The 17,954-nt window shown below is 41.1% G+C and overlaps 1 protein-coding gene across 1 annotated transcript in view; it reads right to left on the bottom strand.

Moving 5' to 3' along the window:
* The window catches only part of LOC113015011 (venom phosphodiesterase 1), a 42,960-nt gene extending 27,917 nt beyond the window's left edge, over positions 1-15,043 (bottom strand). Inside the window, exons 1-13 of the mRNA XM_026156901.1 lie at positions 14,925-15,043; positions 13,963-14,050; positions 11,316-11,450; positions 10,782-10,907; positions 10,158-10,218; positions 9,605-9,699; positions 9,110-9,189; positions 6,347-6,466; positions 4,951-5,060; positions 2,378-2,443; positions 2,193-2,265; positions 668-776; positions 48-170 (exon numbers count right to left, since the gene is read on the bottom strand). Coding sequence (XP_026012686.1) covers positions 48-170; positions 668-776; positions 2,193-2,265; positions 2,378-2,443; positions 4,951-5,060; positions 6,347-6,466; positions 9,110-9,189; positions 9,605-9,699; positions 10,158-10,218; positions 10,782-10,907; positions 11,316-11,450; positions 13,963-14,050; positions 14,925-14,969 — 1,231 coding nt within the window. The 5' untranslated portion in view covers positions 14,970-15,043. The remainder of the gene's footprint in view (positions 1-47; positions 171-667; positions 777-2,192; positions 2,266-2,377; positions 2,444-4,950; positions 5,061-6,346; positions 6,467-9,109; positions 9,190-9,604; positions 9,700-10,157; positions 10,219-10,781; positions 10,908-11,315; positions 11,451-13,962; positions 14,051-14,924) is intronic.
* Positions 15,044-17,954: the final 2,911 nt, after the last annotated feature.

The raw sequence follows: 17,954 nt of genomic DNA, 5'->3' as shown, positions 1-17,954 counted from the left end.
GTGATCAAAGACAAGCAGCAGAGCACTTTGTTGTTGCATTTACTTACACAGTGCGTCTTTGCTCTTGGCTCTGATGCGTCCAATGGGACCCTCAGTTACCACATACATGCTGGTATCGCCCACGAGTTCCTTCATTGTTTCCTTTCTTTCACAGCTTGTTTCCTCCATACCTGCAGCAACATTCAGCTGTTACATTACAGCCTTAATTTCTTCAGTGGAACAAAAACTTTGGAATGCTTTATTCCTTATGTGGAATACTCATGAAGCATTATGATCCCGTTCTAGATGGTGGTAGTGTTACTGCATTATCAATGTCCAATTGCTGGAACGTGTGTTTGCTTTTATTTCCTATGTAGTGGTAAGATTCCAGTGAAGAGATTCCACAAAGATAAAGTAAGATCAAAGTGGATAAAGGCAGGTGAAGACGATGCCTTCTTACTTCCCAGTACTGTTTTAAATGCTCTGGTCTTTGTAGCCATGTTGGACTTTCCCAAAAATAAAATTTGCTTAAATCATTATAAAATTTATGAGGCAAGCCAAGGATTGTTGTAAAGCTACATGCATGGTAAAAAGAGAGCACATGTAAACATTTCTATTGACACTGATTTCTTTGAACACATGTGACAGACGTGTTTTCAGAGCCACATCACTCTGAGTGCTTTGTTACCATGGTCAGCCACAATAATGATGTTGAGACAGCGGTGTAGATTAATTTGCTTCAGTCCATTCATGAGCTGACCAATGATCTTATCCACACCCTGGAGTGATGTAATAATCTGGAGAAAGCAAATTAAATGTTCAAATAAATATGACGCAAATGATGTTGTTGTACTTTAAACCTGTCATGCAGGAATTATGACAACCTGTCTGAGAATTTTTATTCATCTTTAGGAATGAAAATAGGAATAAAAACGAGAAAATCCTGATTGAGGTTGTCATAATTCCTGCATGACAGGGTTAAATAACAATGAAGCACATCATACACCTATAGTAACATTAACCGGCCAGTGGGTGGCATGGTATGGAGTGACTCATCAGTGTCCAATGTAGTGGTTTATGTGCATGTGTGCCATCAACACTGACACAGGAAACAGCCTTTGAATAGCTGTAACTGTAGTGACCACTATGCCTGAAAAGGTTAAATTACTGAAAACAAAGTAATACGAGAGTGGAAGAGAAGTATCCATGACCGAGCAATGACGAACTTCGTTAGAAAAACGTAATTCAAATCTTGGCCATTGATGTGTTTTCCTTGTTTCTATTTCAAGCCGTCCTTCCAAGAGGAACACTATAAATTGTCTACTGTGTCGTTCCTTTTTCACTCATCGTTAATGAGTGAAAGCATGAATCACTTCTTCACATGTGAGTCTCGTGCTTTTCAGGCATTTCCCCATCACTCACTCAGCCAGTAAAGCTGGTTGATTCCCTTTTAAAATCTGCATGTTGATTTTATTTTGTCATTGAAACCAACCACGTCCACATCTAATGATTACAACTATTTGAAATGAAATTCAGGAGAACTCTGCTGAGCGTTATCTCCAGACCCAACACACAGTCCCTAAAAAATATGCTTTTTCTTTCATAATTTGTCTGCATGGCCAAATCCTATGACTGATCCACTAAATCCATATTTTTGATGCCATTGTCATCAGTTGTCTAGCCCGTTCCCAAAAGTCACCACATGGATGTATACGCGATCCATTAAGGTCTCCCAAAAGCCTGACTTGACAGATGCAATTTTAATTGTTTAATTAGAAGTGTCATAAATATTTATGGAGATTTATGAGCCTCGTCAGTGGACTTTAGAGTTTTGTTATTATGCTCACTTATCTGTGATCATTCACTGCAGGGTGTTTTACTGGTGTGGATAATGCACGAGTAGTTTCAACATGAGGATCTTGTTTCAGCACTGGGCCAGAGGGGCTACAACAGAATAACATCTGCACATCGCTCTCGCATTTCCAGCCAGTGCCAGAAAGGCGGCATAGGTCAGCTTTCTCTGTGCTACTTAAACATGTTACAATTATTCATTTAATCATTGTCCCATGGGCTTTATCAGAACTTCCGCAATATTTAGCAACGACAAAGGTCAGTCACCAATATAACGAGCTTTTGTTTTGTTTCTTGAACCAAAAGAGCAGAGCAGCTCTCCCTTCATCTCTTTCTTATCTAAATGAGTCGAGTGACCTTACCCCTCCACTCACAGGACCGTAGCTGTGTCCAGATTTATCCGGCTCCTCCAGATACAGCGTAAAGAAATCCGGCCTGGCGGGAAAGAGTTGTTTTACTTAGAATCGAGTCAAAGCAAACATAGTTCACATTTATATTTTTTTATCTTCCTTTTGTGAAGTCTTTGTTTTGAAAAAAAAAAAACAACCTTTTATTAGCCGGCAGCTGCAGCCACTTCAGCACAGTGAATACTCTTTCTTCAAACGGCACGGTACTAAAAGAATAAAAACAAATAGAAAGTAGAAGGTCAGTGTAAAAATAGTGATATTGATGTTTTTCTACAGAGAGAGCTAACAGTAGTGATCATCACGGCTGTGTATATTCCACCACTGTAAACACAGAACAGTCCCTCCTGCTGAACACCATTAACGAACAGCCACCCTGGCTGATGCACAATTTTGAAAAACATGCCCGTATCACTGTGAAGTTGACTATCCAAGTTTCCAAATATTTTAATTTCACGAACGTGCTTACAACATTACCAGTGAGCTTTAGCACTTTTGAAACTAGTCGTGTACGTCTGCATCATCAGTGCGTTGACTGCACTGACGCTGGTGGCAGTAACACGTAAGAGGTTTCATTAGTCAGATACTGCAGTTCGCCTCCCATCGGTCTGTTGGTTTTATTAAGTCTTGTTTTTACTCACTGTTTTGGTTTAGTATGTGCTTAGTGAGGTCTTGGTTAAAATACACCTGTTTGCAATAGTAACTGAAAAATTATTTATTGGCCTCAGCAGAGTAGCACACATCATCAAGGACAGCTCCCACACTGGTTTTGACCTGTTAAACTTGCGCTACAGGTGCATCAGCACAGAGACTCAAATACTCAAGAACAGTTTCTTTCCAAAAGCCATAACCACCCTGAACCCACACATGCACTGATGACACAGTTTCACCCCCTAATCCAAGGACTTCCCTCTATACACAGACTATACAAACTACCATCACCACTCTGCAATATTTAATTTACCTGCCAAAACCCACACTGTAAACATATAATTGTCATGGTCGGCTGTGTGGCAGGCAGGCAGGAGTGGTGGACCCAAAATGCAGGACTCTTAGGAAACAAGCTTTCAACTGAAAATGCAGCTTTATTGCTGGAACAAAACTTCAACATAAAATAAAACTCACAAAAGCAAACAAAACTCTAAACTGAGATGCAGGAGGACTTGAAATCATGAACACACAGAAAGTGAGGGTGAACAGACGTTAACGACATGACGCTGACACAAAGACACACTGGGCTTAAATACGCTGAGTCATCAAGGAATTAGAGACAGAAGGGGGACACAGCTGGGAGAAATAAGACCTAATGAGACAGGGAGGGCAAAGCCGGAACACTGACATCAGACAGGAACAAGAACCTTCAAAGTAAAACAGGAAACAAAACACACTTTACTAAGACACGGACTAGACGGAGAGAGACAGACTAGACACTGACCAAAGCCTACTAAATAATAATCATAATCAAAACAGTATCACTGATAAATCAAATCATAATCTAGAAAAACACCAAAGCATGAAAAACAGAAAGCTGGGTCAACATGACCCAGAACCGTGACAATAATACTGTTTTTCCCCTGATATTTGTATCGTTGATATTGGATTGGGACTGTTCATATGTATAAAGTACTGCAGAACTGTGCAGCCCGCCCCTTTTCTTCTCCCACGTGTCTGCACTGAGTAGAAGATGCTCTGAATCTCATTGTACAGGTGTATAGTGACAATAAAAGACATTCTATTCTATTCTATGCTATTCTATTCTAATCATGGATTGATGTGAGAGAATGGGGGAATGGTGGTTGCTGTGTGAACCATCATTTCCCACACGTGACAAAAAAGGCTTCAATGTGGCGACAATCGTCATCCAGAGTGTTGAAAATAGCAGGAAAACATTTCACATGTGATGTTTAACTTAGAGCATGGGCCAATCAGCTCTGACGCCATCTGTTCTCTGGAGCCAAAGTCTCCCAGCCAACCATCCCACGCAGTGATAAAGTACATCGTCCTGCTTGATAAGAGCTCGTGCAACATACCGGAATATTTCCAACACACTGCACATTTACTGATGTTGCTTCATGGACTCCAGTATGTGATTTGGCTCAAAGATCAACTCCCAGGGTTAAATAATCAGATTACATAAAAGCCTAATTATGAATTCACTGTTAAGTTACTGTAAAATACCGAGTGCAACCAGCATGGTGCTGCTGTTTTGATTGGCAGATTTTCCATGGCTTTTAAATCAAACAGTGGGACCTGATGCAATATGATTTAGCTCTGATGTGGTGCGAGCAAGAGAGCTGGGATCACAGTGTAAGACGAGTTACTGCTACTATATTTCTACACAGTTTAAATGTATTTTTTCAGTTGCCTAAGTCTTATATTCATTAACCTACTAAGGTATCATTTTGCATTGGCTTCATATACTTAAGTTACTGCACGGTCAAATGGGGTGGCACACCGATTGTCCATGAAATGATCCATTGGGAGTCACAATAGGCCACTGAGGGAGGTTAAAGAGGAGGCGGAACAGCAAAGTGTTTGACATTCAGCTGCTGTTTCTGGAGTAGCGGATGAAAAGTAGACGGGGAATTTTTTACACAGCAAACTTTGAATATCTGTGTCTCAGGGATTTTGTTAACTACTCTCCAGGGGGATGCGAGGCTCTCATGCATCATTCAGTTCTAAAGTGATTTTTTTAAACTAGAAACGATGGTCTCACCCGTCATAAGGTACGTAGATGTCAGGAAAACTGTCGGCGATTTTCACATCCGATCCAGGCCAGAAGAAAGTCCCAGACTTCAGTCCGTGGGACTTTGCTGTGTGCCAAATCTCCAAAAACAAAGAAGACGTATGAGCTTGACTGAAACATGCTCAACGCTGATTCTGAAGTTTCTTTTTAACAACGTTTATAAGAGTTGATATTATTGTTATTAAAGTTACTTGCAGTGTCTCTTTCTACAAGATGCAATGTTTCTACGCTGCTGCACTGACATTAAATGAATGTGCTCTGTGTCCATTTTCAGAAGCAGCATGTCAAAGTGGAATCTTTATTATCAAAACAATGTTAACCATCTTAACCCTCCTGCCATCCTTTAAAAAACTCACACCCATCACCCTAGGGACCATTCTCAGCCACGCCATAAAAAGACCATATATCCATATTTTATTCCACTTTAAATTAGCCAACCTTGTAAAACTACTTCTCCCTGAAATATTCATGTAAAGTTTTAATTATATTTTCGTTGTTTTAACCCTTCAAATCCCAGTGTTATTACATGAGCGCCCTGTGTTATAAGCCCCAAAAACCAAAAAACGAAACTAAATATTTCCACAAAAAACCAGTTGAAGTAATATGTGATTGTCATTATAAGTAGGCCTTTAGATGGACCAAAGATTGGCACCAACATACATTTTGACCTGCCATTATTTTTTTTGCATTTTTTTTGCAATTTAAAAATTAAAACTTCAAGGCCCTGAGTCTTCATTGACATCCAAGAAAAGAAGAAAAAATAAAATCATATGATGATAATTTGGGGTTGAAAAATAGCGTTTATAATGGAAGTCAATGGGCAGAAAATGGTCCCCAGGGTGATGGGTGTGGGGATTTCTGGTGCTCAGCCATTTTAGGCTGATTTAAGGAATTCACACTGGAATATTAACATTGACAGGTAAAAACTATCCTGTGGCAAGTTTGGTTGTATTCCACTGAACACAGTGGAAATGGCAGCCATTTAACACATAGCAGTGGCACAAAAAGGTCCCAAGAAGGCAGGAGGGTTAAACCAACAGAGCCATACAAGCTTCTTCCATATTATACAACTGCTGCATGCAGCAATGCAGAGCAGGAATGTGCAAGTGCCCGGGGACTTTTCCTTAGGTGAAACTGTCAGAAGCAAAAAAGCCCAAAACAAAACAAAACAATCCAAAACCAAAAACTTTATTTGGCATTTTTGCATTCGATTACACTGACAGAAATGATCTCAACCTGTAAGATCTTCACTCTCATCTTATTTGCTTTAAAAGGTCACCTTCCCCTTAACGTTTAATTTTTAAATGTAATTTAAATGTAATTTGACCAAAGGTCGCTCAGTTTGTGTGTGTAAATCAAGACTCACAGGTTGTCCAAGGTACCAGTCGGGGTTATTTTTCTCTGGACTGGACAGGGAGAAGGTGGCATCGAACACCGGGTCATACATGGTATTGTCAATCAGACCATTTGACTCTGGGTAGAGACCCTGAGGGAGGAGGAAAAGGAAGGAAGTGAGGAGATAATTAATAATTCAGTTTAACTGAATATATCAATCTTGTATGAAAGCATCCTGCAGGACACTTGAGCATTCTTTGTTTCGTAACAGAGAGGAGTAATCCTTAAGTCTGGGTCATGTGTCTTCATACCACAAGTATGTGCTTTGTATGGACCTTGAAAGGAAACTTCTAGTGCGTGGGAGTCGGGATTCCCTCACGTGATTTCTAAGAAGATGAACGAGCTTGTTTTGAAAGGGAACTCCTTGTAAGAGTTTCAGCAAGAACTGGGTGTGTTTTATCATGTGAGATATGGATCAGGCACGAGGAACTATCCGTGTTCTGTTGTCTACTGTCACGAGTTGTTTGCTGCATCGCGAGGGCCTCAGCAGCAGGCTGGTGCAGAAATCCCAGTGACCTTTATCTGGAATCTGAGAGATGAAAACTCCAGGCTATTTCTTGTAACTTTCCTCTCCTTAATGTCAAGTATAATCGTAATAAATGCTTCTATATTTCAGAGAGAATATAGTTTTATTACGATATTCTAGTGATGAACTGGCACTTAAGAAACTCCAACTTGAACTTGAACATGTTTCTTAAACTACACACTATTCTGAGTCAGTACAGAATGTTTTATTACCACAACAGATCACTGTGGCTGTTTTATTCATTTATTAGGTTGAAGGTGTCACAAAGTTGTTTTTATTTTCCCAGCGCCAAGTCACCAAAATCTGCAACTGACCGAGAAGAATGACCCAGATTTGATCCAGAACTTTGTGGTTCTTCCTTTGTTGATGCCCCCGAGCTTTCACAGAAATTGACCCAGTAAAGTTTTTGAGTAATATTGCATAAAAATGACACCAGAACAAGAAATATTGAGGAATAACACAGTGTAGTACAACGCTGGGGAGGGTGTGTGTGGACATGCTCAGGCAGACGTAAATGTGCAGGGTGTGTAAAAAGGAGCCATACACGGTGGTGTTTGTTCGTCACACTTAAATGTTTCAGATCATTTAAGACCCCAGAACAACATCCAAAGAACTAAAATAGCAAATGGACTGGTTCTTGTGCTTTATACTTGTAATTCATTCACCAATCACACCACACCACTATCTAACAGTCGTACTCCGATGGGTGCATCAGAGAGCAACATGGGGTTAGTATCTTGCTTTGGCATGCAGACTGGGATCGAACCACTGACCTTCTGGTTAGCGGCCTGCTCTACCACCTGAGATACAGCCGTCAATGTCTCTGTTAAGGTCAGTGAGGACCTCACCATAAGAAAGAGACTGAGCAAAAATAGGCAGCATGGCAGACTTCTAAGACAAAAACCACTGCTGAGCCAAAGGAACAAAGGCTCGTCTCAGTTTTGCCCCAAGATTTTTGTAAAAATGCTCTCTGGATGGACAAGATAGAGGTATAACTTTTGGAACCCTTCAATTTAGAAAAGGAACATCAGACCCTGACCCTGAATCCTCCCTTAGTTATGCTGCAATAGACGTAGGCTGCCGGGGATTCCCATGATGCATTGAGTTTTTCCTTTCCAGTCACCTTTCTCACTCACTATGTATTAACAGACCTCTCTGCATTGAATCATATCTGTTATTAACCTCTGTCTCTCTTCCACAGCATGTCTTTATCCTGTCTTCCTTCTCTCACCCCAACCGGTCGCAGCAGATGGCCCCGCCCCTCCCTGAGCCTGGTTCTGCCGGAGGTTTCTTCCTGTTAAAAGGGAGTTTTTCCTTCCCACTGTCGCCAAAGTGCTGCTCATAGGGGGTCATATGATTGTTGGGTTTTTCTCTGTATCTATGAAGCGTCTTGAGGCGACTTATGTTGTGATTTGGCGCTATATAAATAAAATTGAATTGAATTGAATACCAACAGTAAAATGCGGTGGTGGCAAGGACCCAAATGCAGGAATTGGAGATGACTCAAACTCAAACACAGCTTTTATTTCTGTGAAGGTTCTCAGTCATCCAGGTCATCGTAGTCAAAGGAGCTTGTAAAGAAAAGCGTCTGGACTTCTTTAAGTTGCCTGAAGACGTTTCACCTCTCATCCGAGAAGCTTCTTCAGTTCTATGGTCAAATGGTGGGGAGTCCCAGATTTAAACCCAGTGGGTTTAAACTACTTAAAGAAGTCCAGACGCTTTTCTTTGCAAGCTCCTTTGACCACAGCTTTGATTGCTGAAACTCCAGAGCTCAGGGAATACAAAACTTAGGCATGAACTGAAACTAAATATCACAGAGACCAGGAAACGCTAGAAAACACTTAGACTCTGGGGGCAGACGTGAAGACAGAAGACAGAGAACAGACAAACGGGCACATGACCAGGGACACAGCTGAATTGAATTACAACAATTCAGCCAACCTTCCTCCACAGCTGTGAAAGAGTCGCTCCCAGGTATCGTAAACGCTTGATTGCAGTTGTTGCTGCTAAGCGTGGCCCAACCAGTTATTAGGTTTAGGGGACAAACTCTTTTCCACTCAGGGCCTTTAATAATAAACATCTTTATTTAAAATCTGCATTTTGTGTTCATGCACGTTATCTACGTCTAACAAACACAAAGATCAAGTTTGTTTACTGTAAAAAAGACGTATTAATGTATGCAGCAGTGTGAGTGCTGTGCGTCTGTACCGTAACAATGGAGTAGTGATTGGGAAAAGTCTTTGTGGGAAATGCGGACTGCATGAATGGAGCTGACGTTCCACACCTTCCTGTGAATAAATAAGGAATGGTGCCAAATTAATTCCTCCATGTGACTTCCTTTTAATATGACCATGTGAGTCATTGCCCTGCCTGCAGGCTGAATAACTTCATTAAGCATAAGATGCAACCCTGAACACACTAATTTATATTTGATAAGCAGGAAATTCAGTGGAAGCTGCCTTTGTGTGAAAGCATTTAAATATGTATCTGTTTTGATAAGATAACTGGGCATGTTTCATCTTAAAGCTTTGATTTCTTATGAATGATGATGTTAGCTTTCAATTTGTCATCAAACAGCCCAAAGGCAGCCTAAAGGCAGGCGATTTATAGACACACGTTTCTTACAATAAACAGACATGTAAGAGGTTTTGTTCATGTATGAGGGTAAGCATGTTTCTTTAAAAACAGAAGGTTGACACTGACTGAGTTTATCCAGGACAGGGATGAGTGCACTCCATGTCTGCAGATACTCTGCCCTGAGGCCATCCAAAGACACAAGGAGCAGCGGCTGCTTAAAGCTGTGAGGAGAGAAAACAACCATCAAACGTAGCAGAAACTCTGAAACATTAAATACTGACATAAACATACCAAGCTGGATAAAAATTGGCTGATTTATGAGTAGGAATACTTTTGTGTGTCCACCACAGATCAGATCATTTCACTCTGCTCACAGCCAAACTGTCTACACACCTTTATAGCTACGCTAGCTTGTGTTGGTTAGCTTGATACTCCCTATCATCCAAAGATTGTAGTTACTTTTACTTTTCTAAATGCAATCTGCGATTATAAGAAATAGCAAGGCCTCATTTAAAATAATAAGAATAATTATAATCGTTGAAAGGCTATGTTACAAATACAGCTGTTTGGAAAGCATGCATGGAGTTGCTCATCAAAGATCATTTCAATCAGTTTTCAATCAATCTTCAGTTTATTGCATTTCCAAAGGGATTATAATATATTTGGTATAAATTCTTACCCTGCGGGACACGTGGGGGTTGACAGGTCATCGCACGTATCTTCAACCCACTGTTTCTCTCCTGCGGCGAGACCATAATGTTTATGTCTCCAGTGACATCTGATGGTACGGGACTTTTGAATACACTTCCTAACGTCTGTTGTTTTTGCCTTTTTTGCTGCAAGCTGTATGTATAAGCTGGCAGAATAAGTGCACGTAGGGTTCTAGAGATGTAATGAGAGAAAATTCCCTCTAAATGCTGCTAAATGTTTTCCTTAGATAAATATCTGTGGGTTAGGGTTTAAACTAGAAAGCAATTGTTTACAAGAAAAGCTACAGAACTGGGTCAGCTTTAATGTGCTGTATATACCCCTGCTTTCAAACTCTTACACCACTCCAGTTAAGAGGTCCTTAAGATGAACCACGTATACAGAGGGGTTTACACTGAGGGAGCCACTCATACCCTAAGAGGAAATTCTAACAATAAACCAGTTTTAGAAATCGCCTTCTCTCATCAAGCTTCTCTGTTTATTCACAGTAAGATCTACAAGTGTTTCTCATGGCTAAACAGGTCTCCTGAAACGTTACTGGCTTTTACAGATTTCTTTTGTGTCTGCACCCTGTGCGATGTCCCTGCAGCCTCACCGTGGCAGACGTGTTTGTAGTTGGTGCAGCAGTCTCCAGCAGAAAGACAGTCATCTGAACAGTGGCACCTGCTCTGCGTCAGCCTCTTCTCGCCACAGCGCACGTTTGTGCATTCCCACTGCTCAGCTGAAGGAAACGGTCATGGAGTTAAGTACAGAAGTACACTCAGTGCAGCTGGTGAGCAGTGAAGGACGTGTAAGTAAATGGCCTGCATTTGTACAGTGCTTTTCTAGTCCCTAAGGACCCCAAAGCGCTTCACACTACATTCAGTCATTCACACATTCACGCACACATTCACACACTGGCGATGGCAAGCTACATTGTAGCCACAGCCACCCTGACAGAGGCGAGGCTGCCAGACACTGGCGTCACCGGGCCCTCTGACCACCACCAGCAGGCAAACATGGGGTTAGTATCTTGCCCAAGGATATTTGGCAGCCAGGAGGCAGCCTGGGATCGAACCACCGACCTTCTGATTAGTGGCTGACCTGCTCTGCCACCTGAGCTACAGCCAAGTCACAAACAAAGTCTCACTAGGAGCAGTGCAGATGTCATAGTAGTCAAAGCAGCAGCTGTTGGCGGCGACGCAGTTTTCATCACATCTGCAGCCAGGTTTCTCGTTGTCAAAAGGCTCATAACATCTATTCCTGCAGGATGTGAGGGGCGTGACTGCAACAGAGACAAAACAGGAGCGGAGAGTTAGTCGATTAATGAAGATGAAAAGAGACATTTAAGGAAACAAAGAGAGCTGCAAAACAAAACAACTGATAACCTGAACTTTATAAAGGAGAAGACGTTATTTTCTTCTTCTTCATTCAAAACAAACGGAACATTTTCAGATCTTAAACTGTTAACTCATCATTACAAAAACAACCAAGGGAAGGATTTCCCATCATGGCTTTCTTGTACTCAGACATATAATGAGCTCAATGTACTGAAGATTTTCCAACACAGTACGGGAAGAACATCTGTCTACATGTAAGTAATCTGTTATCTGTCCTGACAGCAATGACACTCTGGATCTAATAAGCACTGTGAAGTGCCTCAGCAGTGCTCATCTATGCAGTCATGAAATAACTGAGTCCCACCTTAAATTAGCAGCTGAGGCTGCATAACCACAGTGAAAATGGATGAGACAGGAGCCAGACAAATTCCACCAAAGCAAATGAAACGTGGTCTCTTCTCTTCACATTTCATGTGAAATTTCAGACAAGTCGATGCTAGGTTTTCACAGCACAGTGACGCCTATAAGCTGCTAGACAGCTCTTTCTTTGCACGCAGTTCTGGCCTTTAAATCTGGGAATACACAGGCAACACTTCTTCACGTCCTCCAGGATTACGATAAGTAATGTTTGCAAATACAACAGCTTCTTTCTTGAAATTTGTCGCCTTACATCAGGTGATTATTATAACCTCAATACACTGAGATGTTAGCATTCATAATCCCCACCCTGTCATCCAATGGACGTGAGATCTCAATGTGACTCACATATTTTAATAGAGGGACTTATTTTTGCATAATTGGACCATTTTCCCTTCAGCTTCCAGATTGTCCTTTCAGTAAGTTAAGCTTTCCATCTGTTCTTGTCTCTACTTGTTTCTTGCAAGTCTTGCTGATTTTCACATGAGAAACTTGATTTCCTGATCATTTGAGTCAGTTTATTCACATGCTGATGAGTATTAAAGCTTGAAAAACAGTGAAACAGTCACATGCACCAGATTGGTCATGGATTTGGCCTACTGTTTTTCTTTAGACCTTTGTTTTTTTGCGAAGCTTTTGCTTTTTTCTGCATTTCTGTGGGATTTGGAAATTGACATCAGGTGAGATATGAGATGAGATATACTCATGTGTCACATTGTCAGCTGTACAGTTTACTTGTGACACTAAATGTGATTTCTATTAGACATCAAGACAAAAACTTCCCGCACATGACAAATGGAAATAGTGCTGCTCTCTGCAGGGTAGGGGAAGCGTCCAGTGAAACTATTTGAGTATTTTGGCTGTGTTCTTGGATTTTAGCCATGCTGGTATGCAACAATGCACATTTAATACAAAACAACCACAGTCCTATCAACCTGTGTGGTTCATTTGATACTCTTGCATTGTTTATTGTGAATTATGATCACTTTTGGAACACTAATGCATCCTCCAGTGCTTATAAAAGGCTGTGTATGTGTTTCCAGGCCCGGATCTATGATGCTGTTTCTGGTCGGCTGCTAGATGGTTTGAGCTCCTAGAGACATTTCTAGGTTTCTGGTTTCTACAGGCTTAAAAACAGCAGTGCCCCTGCTCCCCTGCTTATTCTGTTATGTAACCAAAAATCTTTTTGTGCAGGTGAAAAAGAATATTGGCTGGATTCACCACCGGTAACATTTCCCGGCAGCCAAGTCATTCGGAAAAGAAGTGTTACAATGTACAGACTAAAACTCTGACCCTGAGGAAACAGCCTGGTGCTTTTAATGGAGAGCACCTTCTCTGACAAAGGCACAGAACCGAGTGTAACATGACTGACATTAGTCTTTAGGCTTCAGCATTTCTGTCTGTAAAGCTTTCAGCATTTCAACATTCAGACCAGAATGTTTGTTGACAGGTGAACACTTCAGTTCATCTTTCATCTTCGTTTCTAAAGCTTATTCGACCGTTAGAAGTACAATCAGGTACTATTCAATTCAATTTTATTTATATAGCGCCAAATCACAACAAAAGTCGCCTCAAGGCGCTTCATAAATGTCAAAGTTGCTCCACCCTTTAATAAATGTTCACTTGACCTTTAAGTAATTGAGATTTGTGGAAAAGACACAAAATAAGTCACCGCCAGGTCTTCAGTGGTAAAAATGAACTTTAAACAGGAAAAAATAACAACTTAATGAATTGTGAGGAATAGAAATCCCAGGAAAACATTTGTAGGAGGACATTCTCCTTTTTAAATGACGTTTTTAAAATGAGTGGAGGAAGTTAATTCTCTCTGACATGAGATGCTGATTTGGTGCCTGACTCACTCTGACGGTTCTAAATGAACCTAAATCGTCAGCATACGCTCACCCGAGTCATGACGATGAAGCCATATGGGAAAATAATGCAATTTATTAAGAAAGTATTTGTTGTATATAAGTGTTTGAAGTTTCTGAGCCTGCAGAGACACGTTTGCGTGTTTGTGTGTGTGGCTGTTTGTGAATGTACCTTGGTTTTGACATCTCTGCAAATCCAGTCCGAGACCGAGTCCAAGGCCAAGGATTAGAGTCACAATCGACACAGCCAAGACACCAATCTGTGCGACACAAATGCAAACATGAAGCGAACCTAGCAACAAATCCTTTCTTATGAAGTCAAACACAACCAAAAGCACAGAACGGTCAGGCTCTATCGGTGAGTGGAAACACGTTCTCCAGTTTGTTGTTGCCAAACGAGTTGTAAAATAAGCAGCAAAGGGCTTAATGACAGAAACGAGAGTGCAACAGAAACTTATACAGCTGCAGTTCACTGTGGTGTTTTTTTATTACCTTCTACTTACAAGATGCCACTGCAGTTTCTTCTTTATGACGGAAAAGTAGCAGTTTATTTTATAGGTGCTCTTATCAGCTGCATTTAGTCAGTGCCTTAGAGCAACCAGTTTATAACATTAAATTGAGGAGACGTGCAGTTTTACAGACTATGGCTTCTGGACTGATTGTTGGAATAATTACCATCAATCAGACTTGTATTCATTATTTCACGCTGACTTTACACAGGGGTGTTTATCATCAGGTGAACAGCTGGATCTCATAATCGCCCATTCAACGCTTTCCCAGACGATACGTGCGCGCAAATGTCTGGAAATTGTTGTAATCTTCTCGACAAACATGTGTGATAGGAACAACTGCTTGTTATTGTTCAGTTAGTCACGTATGAAGTTGTGACAGGTTTTTAGGTAGATGCCTGTTTAATGCAAGCTTTGGAAATGTTTAAATGTTGACATAGAGCAGAGCACACGTTTAAAATCAGGCTGATCGGAGGCCTGCTCGCTGGTGTCATTCCAGCCATTGGTAAGAATTCATTATCATAAACTTTCATTTACATTTTGAGTAAAAATGACACAAAGGCCTTCAATGTGTCTCGTTAAATTCTCCAGTTACCACATAATTAAAACAAAAATCTGTACTCACTATGATCTTCTTCTTGTTTCTCTTTGCTTCGCTTATCCAATCCATAGCTACTCGAATATGTCTCTTACTGCACGGAGACAGAGAGACGTCCGGCAGACGTACACAAAGAGACGCACGTTACTTTATGCGGATAAAAGAAAGATATCTTTGCAATGACCTCTGGACCAAGTACAAGAACTGGGCAAGCAAATGATTGTCAGAATAAAAAGATAACCTCGTGTTCATGCGTTTTTCCTTTGTGGAGCCACAGCTGCTGCTCCTTTGCTCACATTTTAAAACTTACTGGAGTGCCTGCGAGGTACAAAGATAAAGCCACGGAGTAAAGATCAGAATCGAGATGCAAACCTTCAGTGTCAGGCCTTTTGATTTCTCTTGTTATCAATGATTGATAACAGCTTGAAACAATTTATTGGTTTATTGAATTAAAATTAATTACTACTTTTACAACTACAGCTGTTAATGGACTTTTAAAGACGTTTGTGATGATGTGAAATGCTGACTCACATTTCGCCGACAGTTTTATCAAAGCACGTACCTGAGCGCACGCAAACCTTGAAACTTTTATTTTTTGTGAAGTAATTTTCACAAAGTAAACATTTCCGATCCGAACATTGTCATATAGGATGTCTTCCCATTTCTAACAGTGCATAACCTTTGCCTTTTAAGGCCTTTAAAATAAAACCAAAGCTCTTTCGTTGAAATCTAAAACCAGTTAAACTAGTGACAAAAGAACACACGAGGCTTCTGCAGAAAGGTCAAATATAATGAGACGCATTACCATTGAAATGATCTCTAATCAAAGGAAAAGGAAATTCTTTCACACAGTCTTGCTTTAACAATATTCTTCTTTTGTGGTGCCAAACGTCTCAGGTCATTATAGTTCTCGGGGCAGGAATTTCATTTAGATTTTTTATGTTTCATTTTCAGTGTGAAACAAAAGTGTTGGTGCCAACTTCTGACATGCATTATGGATGATCTGTTGTTCCAGGATCAACACCAACGCGACGATATCAGATCGTGCCATTAGAGAGGTGTTTGAAAAAAACAAAAACCTGTAAATGACATATAACTCTGTCCAAGGAGAGCCGGGATATTACAGAAAAGGAGTCAACCTAACTGAGAAGCATTTCTACATAAGTGCCCCTGATTATAAATCACTCATGAAACTATGATGCAGTGTGATAACAGGACTCGGCTGATGTCCAGAGGGGGTTTTATGTGCGTCATCTCTCTGGTTTACAGTGTAGAGAAACATGAAGATCAGTAGAATAACCTTATCTGTAGCGAGAAATAAACAGACTGAAGCATCAAAATGGTCCCACCCATAGAAGAAGGTGAGATTTCCAACATATTACAAATAGCTCTAATATCAATCATAAATATCAAGAATATTACAGATTAAATATGTATGACTCACATTTGACTCTAACTGTAACAGGTCATCAGCCTGTGGAGGCTGTTGATTGAGCAGAAGCCAGGCTGTTGTAACTATTTCAGTGTGTTCTGTGCTTTCGATGGAGGAGTACGGGGCAGCCGTCATGTCCTGTTCCGTGGTGCATCATGAGAAATCTCAGTTTCTCACTAAACGTTCTCCTGTGACTGGCAAGCAGGTCATGGAGTGGGTAGGAGGTGTTATCCTGCATTGTTCTTATCTTGGATAACATCCTCCCGACACCACCCTAAGGGAGTCCAGCTTCAACTTACTCACTTTTGTGAGATTTGCTATCGTTTTCGCTTTAAGTAGCATATTAGCTCATATTTCATATTTAACTGGGACTGACTCGTGTTACCACTTGAATATTGTCATGGTCTGGGTCATGCAACCCAGTGTTTGGGTTCATGTTGTGTCTGGTTTCAGGCGTGCTGGTCATGTTCATGTTGCTCATTCATGTATTCGTTTTATAGTTATTTCATTTTCCAGCACAGACTCATCATAGTCAGCTATTCATAGCTTTCTGCTTTGTTTGCCACCTTTAATCCAGCCAAAATAAAGGCTCGCTTTTTGTTTCAAGTTCAGCGCTGTCTCCACATCTGTGTCCGCTCCTGGGTCCTCACACTGCCCATGCCCACCCTACAAATGTATGGTAGTAGAAAACAGCTGACCTGTGTCCTAACATAGAACAATGCGTAATTTCCAAGAATGCTAGTTGGGAAAAATGAAGAGACACTACACGTGCATTAAGGAGATGAAACATTATCGTGTGTATCCCCCAAAGTTTATTCTGTTCATCTGGATGTAGCGTCTCACTGTCGTTGCCCACGTGAGCAGTGAAGTCTCCCAGTAGGACGACAGAGTCCCCAGGAGGAGCGTCCTCCAGTGCCCCACTCAGGGACTGCAAGAAGGCTGGGTACCCTGAACTGCCGCTCGGCGCATAAGCACAGATGACAGTCAGGACCCGTTCCCTGACCCGAAGGCGACCCGGAGTGCCCACTCCAGGTCAGGGACGCGACCCTGCCCCAAGTGGAGGAGTTTAAGTATCTCGGGGTCTTGTTCACGAGTGATGTGAGAAGGGAGCCAGCTGGCTGGGGTTACTGCAGATGCATAAACACACCTAGTGTGATCTAAATGATGTTACATAAGCTGCATGATTATGCAGGTTATGTAACCTGTGAAAAACTCCTTCTAGCAGAAAACAAGACTGTCATTCTGCTAAGAAAAGCATACCACTGAGCCACTTAAGCAAAGAGAGAAAGAAGCTGTGTGCCAATTATGTGCCAACCATGAGCCAAACACTCACACCGGCTATTATATTAAAAACAAATATCCAGTCATGCAATAAAATGTAAGAAATGTAAAGTAAACACAATCATATTAATATGACTGAAGCTACTGCAGACTCACCGTGACAAGAGACACAAAGTTCTTGACTCATTCCTGACTCTAATCAAAGTGCCTGTGGTGTATCCGCAGATGGGAAGCTGGATGTAAACCCTTGTCTCTGTTGTAAGAGGTACACACTTTATACACCAACCCTGAGAACCTCAAACTGATTCTACTGTTAATGGAGCTACAAGTTATTCCCTTCACCA

Source organism: Astatotilapia calliptera, chromosome 22 (assembly GCF_900246225.1).
Source record: "Astatotilapia calliptera chromosome 22, fAstCal1.2, whole genome shotgun sequence".
In the NCBI taxonomy this organism is placed as follows: Eukaryota; Metazoa; Chordata; class Actinopteri; order Cichliformes; family Cichlidae; genus Astatotilapia; species Astatotilapia calliptera.
Note: the sequence above shows the minus strand (reverse complement) of the source record. Positions and strands in the feature narration are given on the sequence as shown.